This window comes from Ictidomys tridecemlineatus, chromosome 15, assembly GCF_052094955.1.
Source record: "Ictidomys tridecemlineatus isolate mIctTri1 chromosome 15, mIctTri1.hap1, whole genome shotgun sequence".
Lineage (NCBI taxonomy): Eukaryota > Metazoa > Chordata > Mammalia > Rodentia > Sciuridae > Ictidomys > Ictidomys tridecemlineatus.
This window is the reverse complement of record NC_135491.1, coordinates 7,360,336-7,384,607: the sequence shown is the minus strand read 5'-3', so window position 1 is coordinate 7,384,607 and position 24,272 is coordinate 7,360,336. Positions and strand designations below refer to the sequence as shown.

General features: G+C 58.6%; 4 protein-coding genes across 5 annotated transcripts in view; 2 read left to right on the top strand and 2 right to left on the bottom strand.

Moving 5' to 3' along the window:
• Sult2b1 (sulfotransferase family 2B member 1) overlaps positions 1-10,805 on the top strand; it is a 28,723-nt gene extending 17,918 nt beyond the window's left edge. The window contains exons 3-7 of the mRNA XM_005336631.5: positions 4,278-4,486; positions 6,391-6,517; positions 6,856-6,950; positions 8,996-9,176; positions 10,571-10,805. Coding sequence (XP_005336688.2) covers positions 4,278-4,486; positions 6,391-6,517; positions 6,856-6,950; positions 8,996-9,176; positions 10,571-10,782 — 824 coding nt within the window. The 3' untranslated portion in view covers positions 10,783-10,805. The remainder of the gene's footprint in view (positions 1-4,277; positions 4,487-6,390; positions 6,518-6,855; positions 6,951-8,995; positions 9,177-10,570) is intronic.
• Positions 10,806-11,047: 242 nt separating this feature from the next.
• Fam83e (family with sequence similarity 83 member E) lies at positions 11,048-20,249 on the bottom strand. 2 transcript variants are annotated; one of them, XM_005336632.4, is made up of 5 exons: positions 18,414-20,245; positions 16,798-16,965; positions 16,335-16,459; positions 13,276-13,720; positions 11,048-11,825 (listed from the first exon to the last, which is right to left on the bottom strand). In XM_005336632.4, the coding sequence occupies exons 1-5, from the start codon at positions 18,870-18,872 to the stop codon at positions 11,547-11,549; spliced, it is 1,476 nt and encodes a 491-aa protein (XP_005336689.1). In that variant the 5' UTR covers positions 18,873-20,245; the 3' UTR covers positions 11,048-11,546. The 2 variants fall into 2 exon arrangements, with proteins under 2 accessions (XP_005336689.1, XP_040135532.1); XM_040279598.2 differs by lacking the exon at positions 11,048-11,825 and having other exon boundaries at positions 11,834-13,720; positions 18,414-20,249.
• Spaca4 (sperm acrosome associated 4) lies at positions 13,565-15,580 on the top strand. Its single transcript, XM_040279599.2, has one exon. The coding sequence runs from the start codon at positions 14,869-14,871 to the stop codon at positions 15,244-15,246; it is 378 nt and encodes a 125-aa protein (XP_040135533.1). The 5' UTR covers positions 13,565-14,868; the 3' UTR covers positions 15,247-15,580.
• Positions 20,250-20,583: 334 nt separating the features above from the next.
• On the bottom strand, positions 20,584-24,245 carry Rpl18 (ribosomal protein L18). The gene is made up of 7 exons (XM_013363498.4): positions 24,104-24,245; positions 22,789-22,875; positions 22,388-22,495; positions 21,904-22,002; positions 21,211-21,334; positions 20,964-21,033; positions 20,584-20,697 (listed from the first exon to the last, which is right to left on the bottom strand). The coding sequence occupies exons 1-7, from the start codon at positions 24,104-24,106 to the stop codon at positions 20,622-20,624; spliced, it is 567 nt and encodes a 188-aa protein (XP_013218952.1). The 5' UTR covers positions 24,107-24,245; the 3' UTR covers positions 20,584-20,621.
• Between the last annotated feature and the right edge of the window lie 27 nt (positions 24,246-24,272).

Sequence of the window (24,272 nt, the reverse complement as noted above, 5' to 3'; positions counted from 1 at the left end):
GGCTCTGTAAGAAGCCACCAGGCTGCCAGGTGCCCCTTGGCCAGGCCCTAAGGACTCAGTGAGCCTCTGTCCCAAAGTAAAACAGAGAAACAGGCTGGGGATGTGGCTCGTGGCTAGGTGCCCCTGGGTTCAATCCCTGCTACCAAAATAACCCCCCAAAAAAACCAGCGGACGGTTCTCCCCAGGGGCTTTGCCACTTTGCCTGCTACCAGCAATGGCGCCGGGTCCCCTGCCCTGCATCCTGCGGGCTCACCGCCACCAGGGGGTTTCCAGCGGTTTGCTAGGTGCCCACTGATGTTCCACGGTGTCAGGGCTGTCTGGCCGTCCTCTGTCATCGGAGGTACAGGGTCTGTTCCAGTCTCTCCTCCTCTTAGTGGGCTGTTTGTTTTCTCGTCGTTGAGTTTCGGGACATTTCTTTTACTGTCCGTGGGGGAACCCTGGATCAGACCCGCGTCTGGAAGCCGCCTCCTGGCCGCGGCTGCCTGAGCGCTCTCTCCTCAGAGCGTAAGAGCAGAGATTCTTCATCTGGATGAGATCCGATTTGTCACTTTGTCCTTTGACGGATCTGCTTCTGTCGTATCTAAGAAATCTGTGTTTAACCCATGACCACAAAGATGTCTTCTGTTTCTTCTTCTAGAAACTTTACGGGTTTAAATTGCACATTTAAATCTGTGATCCACTTTGAGCTGGATGTTATCCGTGGCATCTGGTGGAGATCAAGGTTCTTTATTGGTGTGTGATGTCCAGACATTCTGTGTGGTTTTATATAGAGATTTAAAACGGATCGACTTCTCCTCAGTCCTGTCACGTGTAGATAGCATCACACTCACTTTTTCTTTTGAGATGGTGCTGGGGGTGGACCCAGGGCCTCACACATGCTGGGCAAGTGCTCTACAACCACAATACACTCCCAGCCCACCTTTTTAAAAAAAAAAAAAAAAATTCTTTGAGACGGTTCTCTCAAAGTTGTGGAGGTTGGCCTCAGACTTGCAATCTTCCTGCCTCGGCCTCCCAAGTTGCTGGGATTACGTCATGCCCGGCCCCAGCTGTTTTTTGTTTGTTTTTTTTTTCTTTAACAGTTCCGCAGTATTTCACAACACGGACATACAATCATTCTTGTTTAACCATTTGCTTAAGGATAAATAGTAATTTTTTTTTTGTACTTTTTAATCCTTTCCTTTTATTTGTTTATTTGGTACTGGGGATTGAACCCAGAGGTACTCTACCACGAAGCCACACCCCAGCCTGAGCACATTTTAGTTTTGTTTTTTTTTTTTTTAAACTATTCATATTTCCTTTTCTAGGATGATCTCTGGTACCTGCCCCCCCCCCCCAATTGAACTCTTGGTCTTTCATTGTTTTATAGGAGCTCTTTATATATTAGTGAACTTAACTCTTCATGGAGACTGAATTATAAATATGTTCCCTAGTTGTTCTTTTTACTTTCATCATAATTTTTCTATGCATATCTTTAAACTTATGCATCAGGTTTTGTTCTCTCTGGTTGACTTCCTAATTTAGGATCTCTTTGGATTCATGGCTCATCATTATGATCATGATCACAGGGTTTTTGTTTCTTTGTTACCCAGGGCTCACCCTATTGCCCAGGCTGGCCTGGAACTCCTGGGCGCAAGGGGTCCTCCTGCCTCAGCCTCCTGAGCAGCCAGCTAGGAGGAAAGGCAGGCTCCACCACCACTGTGCCTGGCTGACTGTGGTTTCAATGTGGTGGACCACAGTCATCGGGATCACGGGTGGAGGCTTGGATCTTTTTTGGTGCTTTAAGGTCACAGCAACACTCCATGATGGAACCCTTGTCCCTTGGTTATTCCTACCTTAGAAAGTGTGGGAAAGTTCTAGAACGTCTCTAAGGCCTTACTTTTCCCATCTCCAGTTTCTTTATTTTCCCCTATAATGACAACAGGACTTAATGTGTATCAGTTAGGGTATACGTTAAGCTGCTGTAACAAAGAGACCCCAAGAAATAACCAGGGTTTTCTCCCCGATAACAGTTCAGCTAGGTGGACATTTGAGCAGGCAAGTAACTCCATTCCAAGAAGTCAGAAAGGCTTAGAATGCCCTTCTAGCTTGGTGGCTTCTAAAATGGTGTCGTCCTCTTTGGCAACACCACTGCCAGAGTCCTGTCGGGAAAAGGGAAGACAAAAGGGGAAAGGGTATGGAGGACAAGCAGCTCCTCTTAAAGGCAGGACCCAGAAAGTGCTGTCACCTCTACTCACAGCTCATAGGCCACAGCTTAGTCACGTGACCACACGCAGCTGCAAAGGATTCTGGGGGCTGTAGTTTCTGAGTGAATGCCAGAGTGCTCAGTGAACCTTAAATATTCTGATACTATCACCAGGAGGGGAAAATGAACTGTGAAGACACTTGGCATCAACTAAACCACCTCACACGGGTGCATCAGTCAGCCGCAGACAGGAGACTGAAACCACCCAGTCATTTGGACAGGAGAGGCTTAATGCAAAGAAGGATTTAAGGGCCATTGGGGTGGGTTTTTAGAAATGAAGAAGTATTGGCAAGGATGGGGAAAAATTGGTTGGAGCCTGGTGCACTGTTAGTGGGAGGGTAAAATGGTATAGCCACTATGGAAAAAAAATTAAACATAGAATTATCATATAGCCCACAAGGTCACTTTCTGATATATACTCAAAAAAAAAAAAATCGGAGGGCAGGGACTCAAGTAGATATTGGCCTGACGATGTTCACGGCCACATCATTCAGAATGACTAGAAAGTGGAAACAACCCAATGTCCACCAAGGAACAAGTCCCTCATTCAGCCTTTAAAGAAGAGGAAAATCCTGGTACATGTCATAACTCACATGAACCTTCAGACGCTGTGCCAAGAAGCCAGACACGCGGGTCCACTCACAGAGGCACATTCCAGGGTGGGTGCCAGGGGGTGAGGGACGTTGGGAGGTGGGAGTGGGCTGAGAGTCCAGAGTTTCCATTCTGCACTTGACCGCTGTGGCGGTGGGTGGCCTAACGGTTGCCCAGTGATGTGATTTTACTTCACGCCACTGTACAGCTAACCTTAAAATGGTTCGATGGTAAATTTGCAGTATTCAGAGGTAGACTTAGCAGCCTGTAACGGGGCTTCCACTGCCATAGGCTAGAGACTCAGAAGGACTCAGGAACAGCTAACGCAGCAGCAAGGCAGGTTCCAGGGCAGGACTAAGCCCCAGTGGATCTGGAAGAGGGACTCCCCCTCCCCCAGCTAAGATTCGACTTTCACCGGAGCTGACATTTCCTGGGGGAGGAGACAAGTGTCACTGGGTGTCCGCCACAGGGCTGATGGCTGGTGACCACAAGATCCACAAGATCAGATCTGTGAATCCACAAGATCCTGGAGAGGAGCCGGCGAGGCCCGTGGGCGGCTGCTGCGTTCCTCCAGCGCCCCCTACTGGCAAAGCCGGGCCCAGCCAGCTGGGAGGGCGAGGGGTTCCCAGGGTCCAGCTCCAACATTACCCGCCAGCGCTTGGAGAGGCAGCAGACCACACGCGGATGATGGTCGCTGGGGCGGTGGTTGGAATCCGAGTCAGTGGAACCCTAATCATAGGCTGTTGTGGCAGGAGTATAATTGTTCATCGCTCTGCTGTGGTCTCCTGCCCTCTGAGCCCATCTGCACCCCACTGATGGGGGGCTGCCTATACCTAGGGTCCTGGGGCTCAAAACAAGGCAGCGGAATAAGCAGATCTTATACCCAGGCACCATGGACTCAATTCCAGCTTAAAGTCGGGGGGTTGCTGCTCTGCCACCAAAGCCTAGGTATGTCAGTGGCTGAACCCCATAATTTATTTCTTGTTCTCGCAAACCCCAGAGCCGTTGGGTGGATGGGGGGAGGGAAATCCACGCTGCCGTGGCCATCTGGCGCCTGCCATCCCTGGAGTCTCTGTGACCAGCCGGCAGAGAGTTGGTGTTTTGGGGCCAGGCCTGGAAATGGCTGCAGAGGTGGCTGCCTGGCCAGACAGACAGTCCTGGCCAGACAGACAGTCATATGGCCCCACACAGAGACCAGAAAATACAGTCCCAGCAGGAAAGTGGACCGGGACTGGGCAGCCAGAGGCCATCTGTGCCACATGGCACCGCCCAGCCCCACCACCTGGTACCAGTGGCTTTGTTTCTTTTGAGGCCGAATTTCCTGCTCTGAAGATGAGGCCGCTCAACCCGGCTCTTCCCACGGTGGCGGAGCCCTCCGTCGACCTTGCTGCCATGACCCTGACCGTGTCCCACCCCTGACGGCGCTGCCCGCCTCTCCCAACAGGCACCACTTGGATGATCGAGATCCTCAGCTTGATCCTGAAGAACGGGGACCCCTCCTGGATCCGCTCGGTGCCCATCTGGGAGCGCGCGCCCTGGTGTGAGACCATCATAAGCGCCTTCACCCTCCAGGACCAGACGAGCCCCCGCCTGCTGAGCTCCCACCTCCCCATCCAGCTCTTTCCCAAGGCCTTCTTCAGCACCAAGGCCAAGGTGGGGGGCAGGGGGAGGGCAGGAAGAGGGAGCAGGATCGGCAGATCCATTCAGCACCTGTGTGTTGAGCACCTACTGTGCGTGTGGCCCTGACCCGGCACAGTAGTAAACAGACAGGGGAGAGCGGGCACAAAGGCCCTGTGTGTGTGTAGGGGGGGTGGCTGGAAACAAGTGGATGAGGGGCAGAGGGACCAGGGGGGCAGGGCCATGTGAGCACCCTGAGGATTTAGGAGGGTTTAGGTGGTCAGGCCTGGGCTGGCTGGCGCCCCCTGGTGGCCAGGTGGGGGACACCGTCAGGGCTAGGGCAGAAGCAGGGAGGCAGAGAGGAAGCAGCCCCGGTGGTTCTGGTGCTGGTGGGAGGTGACAACTGGACCAGGGTGGTGGCCTTGAGGTGACGGAAAGGGACTGGTCTGGAGGTGTGTTGGAGGAGGGAAGGGCCAGGCTGTGCTGGCAGATGAGTCAAGGTGACAGCTGAGTGTGATGATACTGCCCCCTGCTGGGCCAGGAGGGAGGTGGGCTCTGCTGGGCCACCCTGGTCCAGGCGGGGACTGCCAGGGGCAAGGAGGTGCGCCGCCAATCTGACACGTCTGTGTGGGACCCCTCTGTCCCATCCTCCCTCAGCCTCCCTGAGCCTTGGTTCTAGCCCCTGCAAATCTGCAGCTGCCGAAGTCCCTTTATATAGAAGGGCACTGCATTTGCACATGACCTGGGCACTTTAAATCACCCCCCCCACCCCCGTGCAAGGCAAGCGTTATGACAGACAGCCATCGTCCTACTGTGCCACTTAGGGAATAACGAGGGAAAAGCCTGCCCACGTCTAGAACCGACGGGCCCTTTCCTGAATGTTCCGTCAGCGTTAGCTGAGCTCATGGCTGTGCAAGCTGCAGATACAGAGCAGGGTCGTGTGGACGGCATTCATTCCCCCCAGCCACGGTGTGTGACGACTCCCCACAGTGTCGCTCACCCGGGAGCTCTCCTGAGCCTCGGGTCCAGGCTTTGATGGGGTGTTGGTCCCCTGGATGTGGCCGACCTCCGTCTCCAGACCCTGCAGGGATCGGGCTGATACCGCGTGGCCCCCGACACAAACCCCAGGGTCAGCACAGACTTCTGGTGCGGCCTGAGGCCCGAGGCCCCGCGCAGGCAAAGATCCTTATTAATCAAGGAATTCCAAGGCCTTCCTGGACCCGGGGGCAAGTTCCAGATCTTTCTTTGGGCAAAGTGAACCGTCCACTACACAGGGCCAGGTGGGTGTCCTGGGACGCACCCACCTGACATCAGAAGTCACGTTGGTCTCCATCTAGGGGACCTGGGATTTCTTTCTTGGCACCCACCCCTGATGCCAGTGCCCGTCCCTGAGCGCTTCTGTGGACTCTAAATAAAATACTAAAAAGGGCCGGGTGTGGCTCAGTGGGCAAGTGACCCTGAGTTAATCTCCAGTCTCAAAAAAAGAGCAGCAGGTTGTCAGCCTTCAGACGCCAGCCCAGGCGGCTCTGTGCTGGGGCCCCGAGAGCCAACGGGGCTGTGAGCCAGGAGAGCAGGGCTCCAGCGAAGAAAGAGGGTCCAGTGGAGGCTGGAAGGCCAAGGAAGGCGCAGGGGCCCCGCTAGGGGAACGGAAAAGGGGGCCAGCTTTGTCTCCTGGTCCATGCCCCTGCCCTGAGCGCCCCCGTCCTGAATCCCGCACCTTCTCTCTCCACCTCTTTTCCCTGAGGCCAAACTGTCCCTCCAGCTGGCCCAGAAACAGCTCCTCCCTGTCCCTGGTTGGAAGGAGCGCTTTCATCTCCTGGGGAGTCTGCCCCGCATCCTTCCTGCCGCAGGGTCACAAGAGGGGCTGGCCGGCAGCAGCCTTGGGTCTGGGGTTCTACCTTTGTGTGACGTCTGTCCCTGTCCTGGCCGCCCGCGTGCAGGTGATCTACCTAAGCAGGAACCCCCGGGACGTGGTGGTCTCCTTCTACCATTACTCCAAGATCGCCAGGCAACTGAAGGACCCGGGCACGCCCGACCAGTTCCTGGAGAACTTCCTCAAGGGCGAAGGTGAGCCCTGGGTGGAGCAGGGGGCCCCGACGGAAGAGGATCAGAAAGGAAGGGACCCTACAGAGTGGGGGAGAGGCCAGGAAGTGAGGCAGGCCGGGAGGCAAGGAGACGGAGGCACGGACAGACAGAGGAGGGACACAGGCAGATGGTCAAGGGCGGCCCACGGTGGGGAGCTGGGGAGGAGTGGGCTAGAGGCAGCTGCAGTGAACTTGGCAGAGGCAGGAGGGTGTCCACTCTGGCGGTGTGAAGGGGGGGGTGCCGCGTGCTGAGGTGGAGTTGGTACCTTCGGGACCCCAAGCAGCTGCTGCCCACCCTCACCCCTGCCCCTCTGCCCCCAGTGCAGTTCGGCTCCTGGTTCGACCACATTAAGGGCTGGATTCGGATGCAGGGCAGAGAGAACTTCCTGCTCCTCACCTACGAGGAGTTGCAGCGGGTGAGTCCCCACAGCTGCCTCACGCCGGCCCTCTACCCTCCCCGCTGTGCCCCAGTGCACCAGGGGATGAAGAACAGAGACCCTGAGCCACTCAGAACAGGGCAGTCAAGGGGAGGCCCTGAGGCAAAGGTGACACCAAGCCAAGGTCTCAAGGAGGAGAGACAGAGAGCCATGGAGACACGGAGGGGGAATAGTGTCCCAGGCAGGGGAATAGCCAGTGCAAAGGCCCTGAGGTCGCTTCTTTTCCTTGATGGGTTCTTAGGAAAACAAAGAGTCTGGGCACAGTGGCTCACACCTGTTACCCAGCAGTTCAGGAGGCCGAGGCAGGAGAATCTCGAGTTCAAAACCAGCCTCAGCAACATCAAGGCTCTAAGCAACTCAGGGAGACCCTGTCTCTAAATAAAATACAAAAAAGGGCTGGGAGGTGGCTCAGTGGTCGAGTGCCCCTGAGTTCAATTCAATCCCCAGTATCTGCCCCTGCACCCCAATTAAAAAAAAAAATAGAACAGGAGAGCAAGAGATCCCTGCAGAAGACAAAGCGAAATAGGAAAAGAGAGGGTGGAAGGTGGAGCTGCTGGGAGGACTGCACCTGTCTCTGAGCAGGGGGAGACGGCGACTGAGCTCAAGGGGAGTTGTGTGGAGCCTGAGGACCGGCAGAGGACACAGTGGAGGAACAGCCTGGGGGACACACTGGGATCCCAGCTGGACCCCTCCGAGGGCCCTGGGGCAGGCACAGGTCAAGGGGCGCCTTGCCTGGTGCACTCAGGGGTGGCTCCCAGGGGCCAGGCAGGGTGGTGGCCATGGGCTTCCAGAACAATCCACAGCCAACAAGCCCAACCATCCAAGGTTCCTTTTTTCTTTTCTTTTTTCTCTGACACTGGGGCCGGAACCCGGGGTACTCTACCACTGAGCCACATCCCCGTCCCTTTTTCAAATTATTTTATTCTTAGAATGGGTCTCCCTACGTTGCTGAGGCTGGCTTTGAACTCGCCATCCTCCTGCCTCGGCCTCCTGAGCCTCCGGCCTGTTCGGCTCCAGGTCCCTGCCCCAGCCTGCGCTTTCCCGGGTGCGCGCTCCACATGCTCGCGGTCCACTCCTTCCTGCTAAGGGTCTGGACTCTGGTGTCCCTCAAAGTTGAAGTCCCCTTGAAACTCTCAGCTCAGGCAGGGCGGGAGCTGGGGGCCGAGTGGCGCAGCTCCCTGGCTCCATCCCAGCACCCAAGCCGGCAGCAGCAGCAGGAGCAGAAACGTGTCGGGGCCCAGAAGTCTCACCCTTAAAATGGGTGAAAAGAACGACTCACAGCTAGGGCTCGGGGATTCTGGCACGGGACACTGTGACCGCTGACCAGGTCCAGCCTCGTGAGCACCGCGTGGACAGCGGTGGGGAGGGCAGAACTGACCGGGAAACAGAGCGAATGTCTGCCACTGGGTGCTGAATCCCAGGGTGACAGGGTGGGAGGCCTTGGGAGGAGCTGAGACCAGGCCACTTTGTCCTGGAAGGGCAGGCCTGGGGACCAGGACCCTGTCCTGGGGCACTGGGGAGCCGTGGGAAAGCTGGGAGGAGAGGGGCCACAGTGGATTTGGAATGGGGACGAGGCTGGGGGCAGGGAGGCTGGGGGCAGGGAGGCCGTGGAGGAGGCTGGGGCAGGACAGTGGAAGCAGAGGGCAGGAGGGAGAGGCTGATGACAGGGGTGTAGGGTGAGGGGGACGGCGGGGTGTGGCCAGGCCTGGGAGTCTAGCCCTGTGGCTGGGACACGGAGGGCGCTCCCGAGGGGGGCCCAGCAGGTGCTGACCAGGTGCTGCCTGCTTCTGACCCCAGGGAGGATGGGCTCCAAAAGGCCCGAGCTGACTTCTGACCCGCTGTGACCTCAGGTGCACCCAGCCCCCACTCAGAACCTTCCCAAAACTGCGAGGCCCAACCCCTTGGCCTCGCCTTGGACAGAGGTGGGAAAATAGACAGGGACAGGAGGCACCCTGCCACCCAGGGCCAGGACCTGGCGCCCTCCCGCTGCTGACCCCTCCCCACTCACTCTCCGCCGCTCCCAGGACCTCCAAGGCTCCGTGCAGCGCATCTGTGAGTTCTTGGGCCGGCCGCTGGACGAGGAGGCCCTGGGCTCTGTGGTGGCACACTCGACCTTCGGTGCCATGAAGGCCAATTCCATGTCCAACTACACGCTGCTGCCCACCAGCCTGCTGGACCACCGCCAAGGGGCCTTCCTCCGGAAAGGTGAGGGAGCTCTGGGCTCCGGGATTCAGGCCCCGCCAGGCCACCAGATCGCTGTGCGATTTGGGCCAGTTCCTTAGCCTCTCTGGGCCTCAGTTTTCCCAGCTGGAGCGTAGGGGTGAACAGGGTCACTAAGAACCCAGGATTGACTTCGCTCACAGAGCTCAGTATAGAGCCTGGCACACAAGCCTCTGCCCTCTGAGTCTCCCTCTCCTCTCCAGGGAACAGGACCCCATGGGCACCGATCCAGGCTGCCAACCAGGCCAAGGGCCCACAAATCCTCCTTGGCCTTAAGAAGAAATACCCCAGTGTCAGGTGACAGAGCAGGGGGTAGAAGCAGTGAGTCCTGCTCTAACCAACTGACCCAGGCCACTAACAGCACACACCTGTCCTCAGCTTACACTTCTGGGGGTCAGAGATCCAAAATCAGTCTGCCTGGGTAACATCAGGCCAAAAAGAAGACCAGAAATCTTCTGAAGACTTCACAGGAAAATCTTTTTGGTTTCTCACTAACCTACATCCCAGCATCTGGCCTCCTCCTGCATCCTCAAAGCCAGCAGCCGAGCCCCCTGGGTCCTGCCGCCTCCCTCATTTAAGGCCCCTTGTGCTGCACACGCCCCGTGATGATTCCAACGGCTGGTGCTAGAGGACTGTAAATTTGAGGCCAGCCTCAGCAATTTAGTGAGGCTCCAAGCAATTTATAGAGATCTTGTCTCAAAATTTAAAAATAGAGGGCCGGGGCTGCAGCTTTGGGGTAAAGTGCCCCCGGGATCAATTCCCAGTACAAGGGGGGAAAGAAAGCATTCCTTGTGGTGACACTGGGCCCACCCAGATAATCTAGAACCATCTCTCGACTCAAGACCCTTCACCACATCTTCCAAGTTCCCGTTGACACGCAGAGTTACATATTCACGGATCCAAGGGTTGGGGTGGAGGCACCTGGGGGCCGCATAGAGCCCGGCTGCAGGGAGACCGATGGCCTCTCTACAAGCTGCTGGGATGGGAATGACATGGGCCCCAGGATTCCAGTGCCCGGCTGATCGCCCATGACCACATAGGAAACGGGAGGCCGCGGTGGTGGAGCCCTGGGGCTGCCAGGGGGCCCCAGACACCTGACCGGGATTCAGCAGGGGAGGGGCCCAGTCATCACCCAGCAACAAGAGTTAAGGACAGGACAGAGGAGGCGACCACCAGACTGTAAGAGATGTGCTGGGCAGAGGCAAAGGGTCAAGGGGCAAAGTGGGGTGCCAGGGCGGGAGGAGGTGGGGATTCAGAGCCCTGTAGGTGACAGACCATGTAGGAGTCCCCCCTCCTAGGTAAAGGGGGTGACAGGTCGCTGGGGAGGTGGAGGGTGCTGTGAAGGAAGATGCTGGAATACCTCCCTCCGTCCCCTCCAGGGGTCTGCGGGGACTGGAAGAACCACTTCACGGTGGCGCAGAGCGAGGCTTTCGACCGCGTGTACCGGGAGCAGATGCGCGGAGTGCAGGCCTTTCCCTGGGACGAGGCCCCGGAGGAGACCAGCCGGGACCCCGAGCCCCAGCCCCAGCCGGAGACTGAGCCCGAGCCCGATCCCAGCCCCGTCCAGGCCTCGGATCCCGCCCACCCGTGACCCCCAATAAACACGTCGCTCCAGCCCGGCTCCTTGATGCGCGCGAGGGCGGCAGGGGGCGCGCGAGGGCGCTGGGGCGGCGGTGGGGACCCCGCACCTGGCGCCCAGGCTGCGTTCCACCGGGGCCTTGGGTCCCATCTGTCCCGCCAATGAGGTCCCAGGAGCCCCGCTCGGAGGCAAAGATGCTACCGAGGCCCGGGCTGTGCGCAGCTTCTCCGGGCCGCGCTGCGCTCTGGGGCTGGGGGCCTGGCTACAGAAATACAAGTTTGGGGCACGAAGGAGTTTTATTCTGAGCAAAAGTCATGGGGACCTAGAGGATCCACCGCTCCGTGCTCCCCGAACGCCCAGCGCCAGCCCAGCCCCCACCAGACCCCTGGGCAGCTGTGAACCCAGGACCTTCCAGCCCCCCGGCTGTTCCCCTGAGGCTCTGCCCCGTCTCTCCTCTCCCCCCTCCGCTTACTCACAGCTTCTGGGGGCGGGGTGGGGCGGGGGCGGGGGAAGCATGGCCTTTGGTCCAGGGACTCCTCAGGCTCCCACAGAATTCCATGGGGCTGCTCAGCCAGCCTCTTGGGGAGAGTGGGTCCCAGCTGAACGGGTCCTGGGGTCCACAGCAATGGAGGCCTCCTGCGACTCCCCTGACCGTGAACTGAGGCCTAGGGCCGGACTGGGCTTCTTCCACTGCCCAGGCCCTGAGGCCAGAGGCCTTGTCTGAGGCACGGCATCAGGCAGGGGTCTCTGAGAGGGCACATTTGTCTGGGCTCCTGTCAGGGTCGCCCTCCAAGTCCTGAGCGGGAGGCCCAGTCTGGCTGCGGGAAACCTCTGGATTCCGGGAGCTTGGATGCAGCCTCATCACCAAACCTCCTTTGGGTTGGGGACAGATAGCGGAGTCGGCGGCGGGCGGGGATCAGGGGCAGGGGGCCACCCCAGGGCTGGGACCAGGCCAGAGGGCGGGTGTCCACCTCACCCCACGGGCCCCCTCCAGTGCCCCGCTGCCTCATCAGGGCCTTGGCAGGAGTGTCCTTGGAGCCCCGGGACTTTTTGAGCTGTGGAAGGAAAAAGGGGAGGTGAGAGGAGGAGACGGGGAGGAGGCTTCTGGGGCCCAGAGCCAGGGAGGGAGGAGGGGAGGAGAGAGGTGGGGAGAGGTGGAGGGGATGCAGGGGAAGGTTAGATGGGGGAGAGGGAGGAGGAGGAGGAGGAGGAGAGGAAGCAGGGGAGCTGGAGGAAGATGGGGGTGAGGAGAGGAAGGAGGAAGAGGGAGGGAGGGAGGTGGGGGGAGATGTCAGGGAAGCAGGTAGGGTGGAGGGGAGGTCTGGCACCCCCAGACCCGAGGGGGCAAGGAGGCACATCCCTCCTGCGGCTTTGCAGGTGGGAGGAACTGGAAGCAGCTGGCAGCTGCCTGGGGAGGGGGGGACAAATATTTGCTAAGGGAGGTGATGCAGGGTCAAGGTGGCAGGGGACCAGGTGGAGGTGGAGGTGAGAACCTTGCCCCTGCCTAGCCCCTGTCTCCTCCTCCAGCTCCAGGAAGTCGCTGACTGGGAGGAGGGAGCCAGTCCCGGGTGTCTGGCCCCGGGGAGAAGCCTCTGGCTCCCACTTAGCAGATGGGGAGACTGAGGCTGGGGTCCAGCTCAGAGGGGCTGTGCCATAGGCGTGTCTGCCTGTCTCCCCTACGTGGTGCTGCTCGGACCCCCCCAGCAGCTCACTTTGTGGCTGAGGAGACTGAGACTCAGAGGAAAAGTCACCTGATCAGGGTCCTCCCGTGAGGTCCAACCGGTTCCTTGGAACCTCTTTGTCTGAGCAGCAGGAGCGACAATCCCTTGGGCTCCCATAATCCTCTCCCCCTACAGCCTTGTGACTCTCAGATCCAGGAAGCGGACCATTGAAAAGCCCACTCGGGGGGCAGCCAGGGCTCTGGGCCTTGGTTTCCCCCTCTGTGAAGTGGGTAGATTAGCTGGTCTTGTGAAAGTGCTGGGCATGGCGAGGTGACAAAGCAGGTTGGTTGTCTAAAGGGTGGTTATTCCAACCTGGGGCGAGTTACTTGATCTGAGCCTCCACTTTCCCCTTGGTAACAATCAGCATGACAGCAGTGTGACCTCCCGGCCCGGGTGAGAATGCAATGAATAAAACGTGAATTCCATTTCCCCCAGGCCGGGAAGGAGCTCAGCTGCTCAGCCCACCCCCTCGATGAGAACCTGGGGTTCAGGGAAGCACGTGGCACCCAAGGCTCAGGGGTCTTTTTCTGCCCCCTGCTGCCCAGAGCTTGCCCCCCAACACGTGGAGGAGGCTCATGAATGGGCCCCGCAGTTGCACACGGAGGCCAGCAGCTCGCTCTTCGTGCCTCCCCGGTGCGGGGCGTGCGGTTGGCCCTGGAAAACACTTCCTGTTCTGGGGTTCAGAGTAGGACCCGGGAACCCAGGCAACCCTGTGGGTGCTACCTTCCCCTTCCTGGGCCTCTGCTGTCACCTCTGTCCTCCGGCAGCAGCCACCAGGTCTTACCTCATTGTCACCGTCACTGGAGCCTGACATCTGGGACAGGCGGCTCAGGTCCCACAGGGAGCGGCTGGGCCGAGTCGGGGGGCCACTGCCAGTCCGGGCACGCTGGACGCTTCTTAGGATGTCACTGAGAGCGGGCCCTGGTGGGGCAGGGGACTCCTGCCTGTCCCCCTCGAGGATGCGGCAGGCAGCCAGGCGGTGGGCCAGTGGCCCGTTGGGTGGCAGGCGTGACACAGGGGCTACAGGGCAGCGGTGAGCCACACGGTGTGGGCTGCGGGCCAGCTGCCCGTCTCCCGCGACGCTGACGAGGGGGCCCTGGGCGGGCATGGGTGGGAGTGGCCACGAGGCTGCATACAGTGTCCGGAACTCACGACTGAAAGCGTCGACGATCTCTCCGGTCATCAGAGTCACCAGACCGCGGTGCAGGCGGGCGTCACTCCACGTGAAGCTGGGGGACCAGAATCAGGGGTCAGGTCTCTGTGAAGCCTGGTTGCCATCGCCAGTCCCCTCCCGGGTCCCAAGGCAGGTGGGGTGACCTCAGACAGGTCCTGGCCTCTAGCACCTCAGTTTCCCCCTCTGTAGAAGGGGGACAACAGAGGTACAGGGCCAAGGGACAGATGTGAGGACCACATGAGTCAAGACACTGTCCTTTGGAGTCAGACTGGAGCTCACACCTGGGCTCTGCCTGGCCCCAGCCAGGAGCCCTTCAGCTGGAAAGAGTCGGGGTGAGTTTCCCGGCTCCCACAGGCTTGTTTTAAACTCAGCTGCTTCCCAGAAAGAGTGCCTTCATTAAGCACTTGCTGTTTGCCGGCCCTGGGTCTCCTGCCCCCTGCCTGCCTCAGCTCCTTCCTCCGTAACATGAAGCCCAAGTACAGGCAGACGCCAGCGAGGACATGGGTTCCTGTCCCTGCCTGTGGCCAGCGCGGAGAGCCTGAGAGCCGTGTGGTGGTGGGTGCTCTTGACCCCTGTCCCCACGGGGTGTGTTCGTAAATTCGCGGCTGCAGTCTTGGCGCAGCACATGCCCCGCAGACTCCTCCTGTCTCCCAGCCTCCTTGGAATGAAGCGAGACCCGGGCTCCGACCCCGGCTCAGGGACTCCTGGGTGTGTCACTTTTGCCCACCTGGAAGTGGGGTTGCCGTGGGAGATGTGAAGTCAGGCCCTCGGGGGGCGCGGCACACACAGTGGACGAGCCGTGGCCAGCATCGTGGGCGCTGCTCAGGCGTCCTCACCTGGGCGAGGTGACTGTCCTCGCTCCATTGAAGGTCGGCAGGTTGGGCCACCTTGCACCTTTTGCCACCTGCCCCCACCTATGACCTCACCCCAGAGCGGTCAGTGGGAACCCTGAGGGGTCTGTGAGGTCACCGCATTCCACTTCACAAAGACTTGTCGGGCCCTGGCGCTGGCCTGTCTCCGCCCCGAGGCCTCAAGAGCTTCCTGAGAGGGACCCAGAGCATTGGGACCTGACGCATCCAGTGGCCAGGACAAGGGGCAGAAGTCCTGTGGGTAGGAGTCCCAGGAGGTCATTCATTCAGCAATTCCCGGACGCCCAGGAAGCCCCCGGCCTGGCTTGGGCGCCGTCCCCGCCGCCAGGCCGCCATGGTCCTCGGCTGGCTGCTGCTTCTCATGATGGCTCTGCCGCCGGGCACCACGGGGGCCAAGGACTGCATCTTCTGTGAGCTGACCGACTCCACCAAGTGCCCTGGCACCCACATGCGCTGCGGGGATGACGAGGACTGCTTCACAGGCCACGGGGTGGCGCAGGGCGTGGGCCCCGTCATCAACAAGGGCTGCGTGCGCTCCACCAGCTGCGGCCGGGAGGAGCCGGTCAGCTACATGGGCCTCACCTACAGCCTCACCACCACCTGCTGCTACGGCCACCTGTGCAATGCCAGCCCGGGCCACACAGGCAGCACGACGGTGGCGGCCGCGGCGGGCCTGCTGGTGGGCTTGCTGCTTCTGCCACATTTGCCGTAGCCCTCTGGGAGGGCAGGGCCCGGGACCGGTCTCCCAGATGCCCCACCTTTCCCCCTTTCCCCCATTAAATGGCCAGAGGCCCTCGACGACCGCTTGTGGCCCGGCTCCATCCATTCTAGGGCTGTCCCCCCGCAGCCCAGGGCCGGGAGGAGCACCCGGGGCCTGACTCGGTGGTGCCGGCCGGTGGCCTGTGAGCTTGACTGCACGACTGTATTTCATCGGTTCTAAGATGTGTGTATTTTTGCATTTCAATCAGGATACTTCTTTCCCTTGGTGGCACCTTAGAGTCTATGAAATATGACTAAAAAAAAAATCATCGTAAAAATAAATGACAGCTGACACTGATGGAGAACTCCTTCTGTTACGTGCCAGGCACCGTTCTTAAAGCGTGTGTCCTGAGGAGCAGCAGCAGCCACACCTGGGAAATTGCCAGAAAGGCACAGCGGGGCCCTGTCCCAGGCTGGTGAAGGGGGTGGGCAGGAAGCTGTGTTTCAAGTCCTCGGAGTGACTCTGGTGCACAGCAGGCTGAAAACCACTGTCCTGCACCGTGATCCTCAGCCGGCCATTTCTATGTCCCCAGGGCATGTGGCACTTTCTGGAGAAGTTTTTGGTTGTTATAACTGGTGTGTGTCTGTAGGGGGGTGGCGACCAACACCCACCAGGTCCAGGCGGGGGACACAGCACGGCACCCTCTAGTGCACCTGGCAGAACCCCCATAACAAAGATGCAGCCTAAAATGTGAGTGGTGTCTGTGTCGAGAAATCTTGTTCTAAAGGCACTAACCATTTCATCTCATGTCTGGAGGGGGGGTGGGGAAATGAGGCACAGAGAGGTGAATCAAATTGCCCAACATTGCTCAGCTAGTACTGAACAGAGTTAAGACTTGAATCCAGGTCATGTAGCTCCAGGGTCCATGTCCCAGTTTTCCAGATTAGGAACTACAAAGGCCAAAGAAAGACTTCCCCAAGGCTACTAACGAGGCCAGCAGCAGGGCCAGAAGCAGTACTCAAGCAGGTCTGGCTCCAACCCCCCAGCTCACACCTCCTCTTCTGGGAAGGGTGTTTGGGCCCATTTTACAGATGAGCTACCTGTAGGATCCTGAGATGACCCTGTCACCGTCGAGGAGCACGAACTTCTCTCGCACGCTGCCGCTCACCTGCCGTCGACAGCGGCTCTGGAAAGTGCAGCCCCGCACGATGCGGACGTCCAGGTTCTGTGGGGTCGGGGGGACGCCCTTGCTCAGGCCCACTCCATGGGCTGGGGTCTCTCCAGGCTGTTTCTACCTGGGTGGCCTGTGACCCTTAGAAGCTGTTCAAGGGTCCCCAGAGCCACTAGTAATAGAGCTTCAGGAGTTGCTTGGGGATACCCCTCCGTGGCCCAGGACCCCCCAGGAATGTCACCTCCACTGTCCCTCGTGTCTTGGGCACTAGGTCTCGGGAGATCCTCAGCTGGCATCTATCTCAGGGACCCAGGACCCCGTGGAAAAGTCTTTCTGTGCTGCCCCAGAGCCGCGGAACGGGGCTGCCCAGGTCCCTCTGGCCCAGCCCCTACCTCTGTGGCCCAGGGGTTCACCCCCAGCTGCTGGGCCAGCACCAGGAAGGCAGGCAGCTGCTGGCCGTCCAGGAGCAGGTAGACGGGCACCCAGCGGCGCAAGGCGGCGTCGACCAAGTCCGAGAGCAGGTCTGGGTCAGTGAGGACATCCATGACCACGGCCACCAGCTGGGCACAGGGAGAGACCATGTGGACATGTGGGTGGAGTCTGGGACTTGGGGGCCGCTCAGGGTGGCGGCTGACATCAGGGGACTAGGGGGTAAGATGCTCTGGAGGCTGGGGTTAAGGGCCTGGACTACCTGGGATACTCAAGGGGCTGAAAGGGAGTCCTCTGGACACAAACAAGAAACAGGCAGGCCTTCCTAAGAGCCCAGCCCCAATGGTCTAGAAAACGTCCATCAAAAATCACAAGTCGCTGGGTAGCACGCACCTGTGACTCAGGAGGCTGAGGCTGGAGGATGGCAAGTTCAAGGCCAGTCTCAGCAAAAGGAAGGCACTAAGCAACTCCGTGAGACCCTGTCTCTAAAATACAAATAGGGCTGGGGATGGGGCTCAGTGGCCAAGTGCTCCTGAGTTCAATCCCCCGTACCCACCCCCTCAAAAAAAGAAAAAGAAAAAGATCCTGACTCAAAATAAAAATAAAAAGGGCTGGGAGTTGAACCAGGTGTGGTGGTCCGTGCCTGTAATCCCACTGGCTCAGGAGGCTGGGGCAGGAGAACCATGAGTTCAAAGCCAGCCTCAGCAATGTAGCAAGGCCCTAAGCAACTCAGCAAGACCCCGTCTCTAAATAAAATATAAAAAGGGCTGGGATGTGGCTCAGTGGTAAAGCACCCCTGGGTTCAATCCCCAGTACCACTGAGAAAAAAAAATGAAAATACATGTCTGCAACCATGAACAGCCCTTGAACCGTGGCACTACGGTGCCCAAGTGTCCACTGGGTCAGTGGCCGGGCGCCCTTGGAGGGCACCGTGGGTAACTGGGCCCTGGGTCCTCTGGAATGGCCCGGGTGCTGGGGGCAGGAGGGCTGACTTGCTGGGCCACTAAGGTGTGCTTTGGGAACCCCAGCATGCTGATGACCGGATCTTAAAACAGAACAAGGTGGTGACAAACCCTGACTCGCCAGTCAGATGGCCTGGGTTCCAGTCCCCACTCAGCCACTGACAGGCCCATGCCTCAGTTTCCCCATCTCTTCAATGGTCATAATGGTCCCCACCTCAGAGGAAGACCATGTCCACTAAAAAGCATCCTCCAGCCTCAGCCTCCTGAGTCACTCTGAGACTGCCTCCGGCAAATGGGCTTTCTGGGGCTGCAGGGGAGACGCTGGGCCTTCCCAGGGGCTGGGGGTGGGAAGCTGCTGGCTCGGTGGTGGGAGATAGGATGCACGACTGGGATGGAGGGACAGTCATAATTTGGTTTGAGGCTCATGGCTGTCTAAAGGGAAAGAGCAGGGACCCCCGCCCCCCGCTGCTGCCCACATCAGATCTCTGTCATAAGGATGAGGCCCAGGGTGGGCCTCCCGGGCTCTAGGGCTGCGAGTCCTGCCAGGGCCCAATCCTGGAAATGGCATGTGAAGGTGTCCAGGTCTGAGGAATGGCCCAGGCCCCTGGGGTGCTCACCTTGTGGGCAGCTTGGATTTCCTGGCGCACCAGCTCCTTGAGAGGCGGGTGGCCCTCGCCAGGGGGCTGTGTGTACAGCTGTGCTCGGGTGATGCCCTTCCAGGAAGTGTCCTCTGGCCAGCCAAGTCGCAGCACAGGTGCTGGTTCCTCTGACTGGCCAGGCCAGTAGGTCAGACTGCCCCCGTCCCCTTCGGTGGTGGTGGCTCTTTCTGCTGCCCCGCCGGGCTCTTGCCTGGCTACTGTCCAGTCTTCAGCAGCCGCCGCCAAGCCCTGGACCTCGTCCCCGCTCAGGAAGGGCCGCAGCCCCTCCTGTTGTACACAGGCCTGGAAGGCCTCTGCCCCCTTGCTCAGCAGGGCTTCCAGCGCCAGCCGCTGGCCCTCAGAATACAAGAAGCCAGGGGACCTCACCCCAGCCCCTAGTTCCTCCTCTTCCAGTGCTGCCAGCTGGGAGGCTGCCATGGGGCCAGGTGGGTGGGACGAGTGTGAGTGTCTGCGTCCCCGAGGGTCTGGCCGTCTTTGGAGGATTGACCATCTGGGGTCTCCTGACAGACTGTGAGGGCACCTGAGGCCTCCAGGGCAGCCCCGCAAATGTCCACAGCTCCCTTCGCTGTCACTGGCTCACAGTCCCCACAATTGGACTGTCCAGTGAACTGGCTACCTGATGACTCAGGGTGCTGAGAAGTACCTGCCAACACTGTGCCCCTGTGGTCTTCTCTGACCTCCAACCAGCTACCAACAGTCTGGGTGGCCAGCTGGCATCAGGAGGCCATCAGCTAGCCTCTCTGCTGGACCACACGACCTCCAGCCTGCCAGCCACAAGATGTCTCCACCTTGTCAGACTGACCACCCGGCTGCCCTGGTTGAAGGTCTGGCTAACTGCCTGACCATTTCTGGGAAACAGGTTGTCCGCCTGTGCCTGACCACCCAATCTCACTAACCAATGGCACAGTGGGTTGCAAGTGTGAATCTGGCCAAGAGCATGTCTAGCTGACCACCTGGCTGCTTGACAGACACCTGTAGCTTGACTGATGATACCTGTCAGCTGGTGGAGCCCCCAGCTGTCCCCTGTCCAGTCTCTCTGCCTGGACGAGCCTCTCTGGTCCATCAGTCGGCTGGCTCACCAGTGCTCACTGGCTCACCATCCTGGACGCCTCCCAGCCCTGGAGAAATGCGCCTCAGCCCCAAGCCGAGGCACTGCTCCTTCCCCTGGGGAACTGGCCAATCTCTTCCCTACAATGGGGCACACCCTACTTCTGGACCCTCATACCCCAGCCCCTGAGGCTGCTGCAGTTAGGGCTGAGGTGCTCTGAAACCTGCCCATGATCTTGACAACCCACCTATGAAAGCAGACTGGCCAGACGTAGCTTCTCAGGCTGGCTGCTGCCGCCTGTGCCTTGGCCCCAGAGCCGTCCCCACCCAAACTGACCCCTGCATGGACTTCTGCCTCAGTCTGACCAGCTCACCACTCACTTCTTCCTGGACAGGGACCAAGCTCTATCCTGTCTCCCTTCCCAATTCTCCCAGGATTCTACAAACCAGCTGCCCCACCTTTCAGTCCCTGGGCCTGCTTTTCTTTAGACCACAGCAAGGGCTCCTGCAGAGGACGAGTAAAGCTGGCCTTGTTCAACCAGAGTCTCTACCCCCTTCTTCTTGCCTTCTCAGAGAGCCAGTATCAGGGCTGGAGACCTCCTTTTCACTCCTGTTCTTCCGGGCCTTTGTCAGGCTTTAACCTGGGACCTGGGAACCCAGCCCCTTATGTAAACACAGGGAGGGACCACACAGGGGCACTTGGCAGCGAATGGCCAGCTGCCACTCAGGCTTCCGGTTACCAGGAGAGAGGGCAAAACCTCACCTGCTCCCAACCCCCACACTGCAGCCCCACCCCCTAGTGCCAGGGAGATCCAGGGGAGGCAGCATGGCTAATTCTAGGAGGAAACAGGAAAACAAGACACCTGGGAAGGAGTGGGGGCTGATTCCAGTGGGTAGAAGGTCCAACTGGCCCAGTAAGGTACTCTGCGCATGTGCCAGGAAGGCAGAGAGGAAGGGCTCCTCCTGGAGGCTGGTCTTCTTGGAGGACCCAGCTTCAAGTCCCCAGACCAGATGCATTCCCACTCACAGGTGCCTTCGGCTGGTCCCCACTCTGCTCCCCATTAATAACACAAGAAGGCCATCAAATTCAAAGCCTCTTTATTAACAGTAAATCTGGGGTTAGTTTTTGTACCCACGGCTGGCCCTCCGACCTCTGGCACGCTCGAATTTCCTGCCCTTGGAGCGGACATAGGGTCTGTGGAAAGAAGAGACAGGGTCAGGTGAAGCCTCCTGCTGTGCTGCACAGAGAGCCAAGAGGAAGAGCCTGCACCAGGACCTCAGGATCCCGGCCTGAGCCCCACAGCGAGGGTGTGAAATGTAAGCCCCAGCTCCCCAGAAGATGCCCCCACTGAGGCCTGTGGCCTGGTCAGCCTGCACTTAACCCAGGGAACTGCGGGCCGAGCAAAGGGAGGGCAGCTAAAAGGCATCGAAGCCAGACCTGCAGGGGACCCTGATACTCACTTAGTGTGGCTGTGTGGGGTCCCAGGAGCCTTGCCAAAATGCCGGTACACCTCTCGGCCCTTGCGAGGACCTGGGGAGAGGAAGAAGGAATCAGGCAGGGACAGGTAAGAGCCACTGTGCCTTTGGCCTGCACAGGGCTTGAAGACCATGAGGTGCAGGCCTGGGCGTGTCTGACCTCCCAGACCCAGGAGGGTGAAGGCCAGTGCACCTCACCAAACCCCAACAGGTGCCAGCAAGCATTACTTACCAGACAGTAGGACCGTGCCACGGCCCTTGGGGGAGTCCAGGGCCAGTTGGTCAAAGGTGAGGATCTTGCCCCCAGCCTTGAGGATTCGGGTACGGGCTCGGCTGGTCACCCGCAGTGCGCACACCTGGGGGAAACAGGAGGGAGGGGCTCAAGTCTCCTGTAGGGAGACCTAGGGACTGCATCCACTGCCCTGGCCCAGCACAAGCATGGCTGCTGGTACCACCACCAGGAGCTTCCTGGATTGACAGCTGCTTTTTTTTTTTTAATGTGGTGCTGGGGATGGAAATCAGTGCCTCACCTGTGCCAGCAAGTGCTCCACCACAGGGCCCCAGCCCTTAACCTCTCAGAACCTCCGACCACATCTCATGTATTTTGGAGGAATAAGGAAACTGGGGAAAGCATGATTTAAGGATGTGGTATGCAAATGACAGAAGCGGCAAAAGAAAAAACTCAAGACTTGAGCACAGGCTCACCCCAGAACCAGCAGCAGGCCAGCAGTCTACAGCGGAGCCCAGAGGGGCTCGCCGAGGACTTCCACCACAAACGACCACTCTATCCTATCCTAAAGGCCACCAGGACAAGTGTGGTGCTGGTCCCACCCACAAGAGTGACAGAGGTGGCATTACAACAGACCAAGAAATCGGGTCAGGTCTGAGAACAGTTTCCTGAGCCAGAGTCCCAAGCGCCACTCACCTTCAGTTTGGGCACCTCCTGAACACGAACATCATCTGTTATGGTCCCCACGACCACAGCTGTTTTGTTTTCTCGGCCAGGAAGCTTCATCTTCCGGATCTTGAGAGGCATACGAAAAGTTGTTCTGGTGTTTAAATCCCATCCCCCACTTCGGGTATCCCAAGGACCGTGCCCTCCAAATGGACTAACCTGCCCATACCTCACCTCCCAACTAGAACAGAAGAAAAAGTCCAAACAGAGACATCTCACCTGGTGAAGGTGTGTGCTAGGGACGAAACCTAGGACCTGGCATGCTAGGCAAGCATTCTACCACTAAACCCCGAGCCCCAGAGATACGTGAAAGTAAGGCTAAGACGCTGGGCCAGCTGTCCACAGACACTTGATTTTGACAGAGGTTCAGAGCTGGGCACCCACTGCTGGCTGCCTGGACTCAGGGGATGCTCCAGCACCCCCTCCAGAGCCAGCCCCTGGCCCAGACACTCACCATCCGGGAGAGGGAGAGAGGTGGCCTGTTGGTGCGACTCATGAACAACCTCTTCAGTACCACTTGGTTGAAGGTAGAATTGGTTCGTCTAGCCAGAAACCTGTACAACTGTAGAGGATCGGGAAGACAGTGAGAATGTGGTGTAGCCAGCAGCAGCACCCTCCACTTTCAAGTGAAGGAACAAACAAATGATTCAAGGTAAAAAGGCTCCCCAACCCTCAAGATTCTCGACTGCCTCAGAACTCAAATTTCCAGATTGGGGAGTGACAGGTCCAGGCAAGGGCGACTTCCCCACCCCACCCCTTCCTGGCCAGGGACACAGAACACCCCCTCCCCATTCCAAGATATACTCAATCCAGACCTGGGGTAGCCCTGCCCAAGGATCTCAGACCCAACCTCACCTTGACCAACAGCCTTAGGTAGATGTCCTGGCTCTTGGGCTCCTTGCGCCGAACCTTTCGGTCCTTGTTATGGCGTATGTCGACTCCCTATAGGGGTAAGGGGAAGCCATGGTTCCAGTTCTGAATCTGATCACTTCATAGACAGCCTCAGTTGCTACTTATTTTCCAGACTGAGCAGGGACCCAGGCTCTGGGGACAAGAGCTCAAATCCATGTCAGTTCTGAGCCCTCTCTGTAAGGTGGGCATCATCTGAAGACCACTGAACCTCTAAGGATCTCAGTACAGTAGCCACCCAAAATTTTAAGTCGTTACAAGCTGTATCTTTGGAAGGACATAATATATGCCTATAATCCCAGTTGAGACAGCAGGCTGGCAATTTTGAGGCCAGCATGGGCAACAGAGAGACACTAAAAAGAGTGGGGAATGTAGCTCAGTGGCAGAGAGCCCCTGGGTTCTCCAGTATACCCCCTCCCAAAGCAAAACAAAAACCAAACAATGGACTCTCTTACCGGGAGGATAATCAAAAATAAGCCAATGGCAAGCTCTAAGTAATAACAGCGGTGAACCTTTATAAATAAGGACCGCAAAAGCAGTTATCTCCCTCTAACAACTCTCTGAAGTAGTTTACTCCCACTTTAGACCCAAGAATCTAGGGAAAGCCCAAATTTCCCAATGCATCCCTACCTGCCCTTCTCGGACTGTGTGATCGTTAGTAACTAAGCATCAGCACTTCCTCTGTGCACGACCCCGTGATGTGCACGGCCAGTAACTAGTGACTGACTTCTTCCCAACTCCCTCATCTCCAACACAACACTACTATGTTCCCAAAGAAAAAAGAAAAGACACTGGGGCGCAGGCCGGAAAGCACGAGCACGAGGTGCGTAGAGGACTAAGACTCAATCCGAGGCCCGTCCGGACCGAGTCCCACGCATGAGATTCTCGACTGCCCCAGAACCCAAGTTTCCAGACTGGGGAGTGACAGGTCCAGGCAAGGGCGGCAAAGGCAAGCAGTTAAAAGTGGCTACGACGAAGCTACCTAGGACCGATTCCTGGCTCGGCCATTCCCTGGCTTGGGGCGTCGGTCCACCGCTCAGCCGCCCAGCACCTCATTTTGATCATCACTGCAACGGGGGCAGTAACACAGGACCAAGGGACTCTTAACCCATTCCCGGTCTCCAGGACATCAGAACAGCCCTCCAGCCTCAAAAGTTGCCTCCTTCGGGCACCCACGGCACCCCTCCCGCAAGCCCCCACCCCAAGACCGCCGAGGATGGCAGCGGATAGGCAGGCCTTGGACGTCGCAAGGCTCACTCACCATGATGGCGCCTACAGCTCGGCCTAGTCCGGAAAGAAAGAGCAACGCCGAGGTGGGCGGGGAAAGCCTCCAGCGCGCAGCGTCCTGGTGGCGTCACACGGGAGCGACACGACGCTCTACCAGGGACAGGTCTTCTCTATGGTGTTTCGGAAGGCTGGCGAAAAGGACA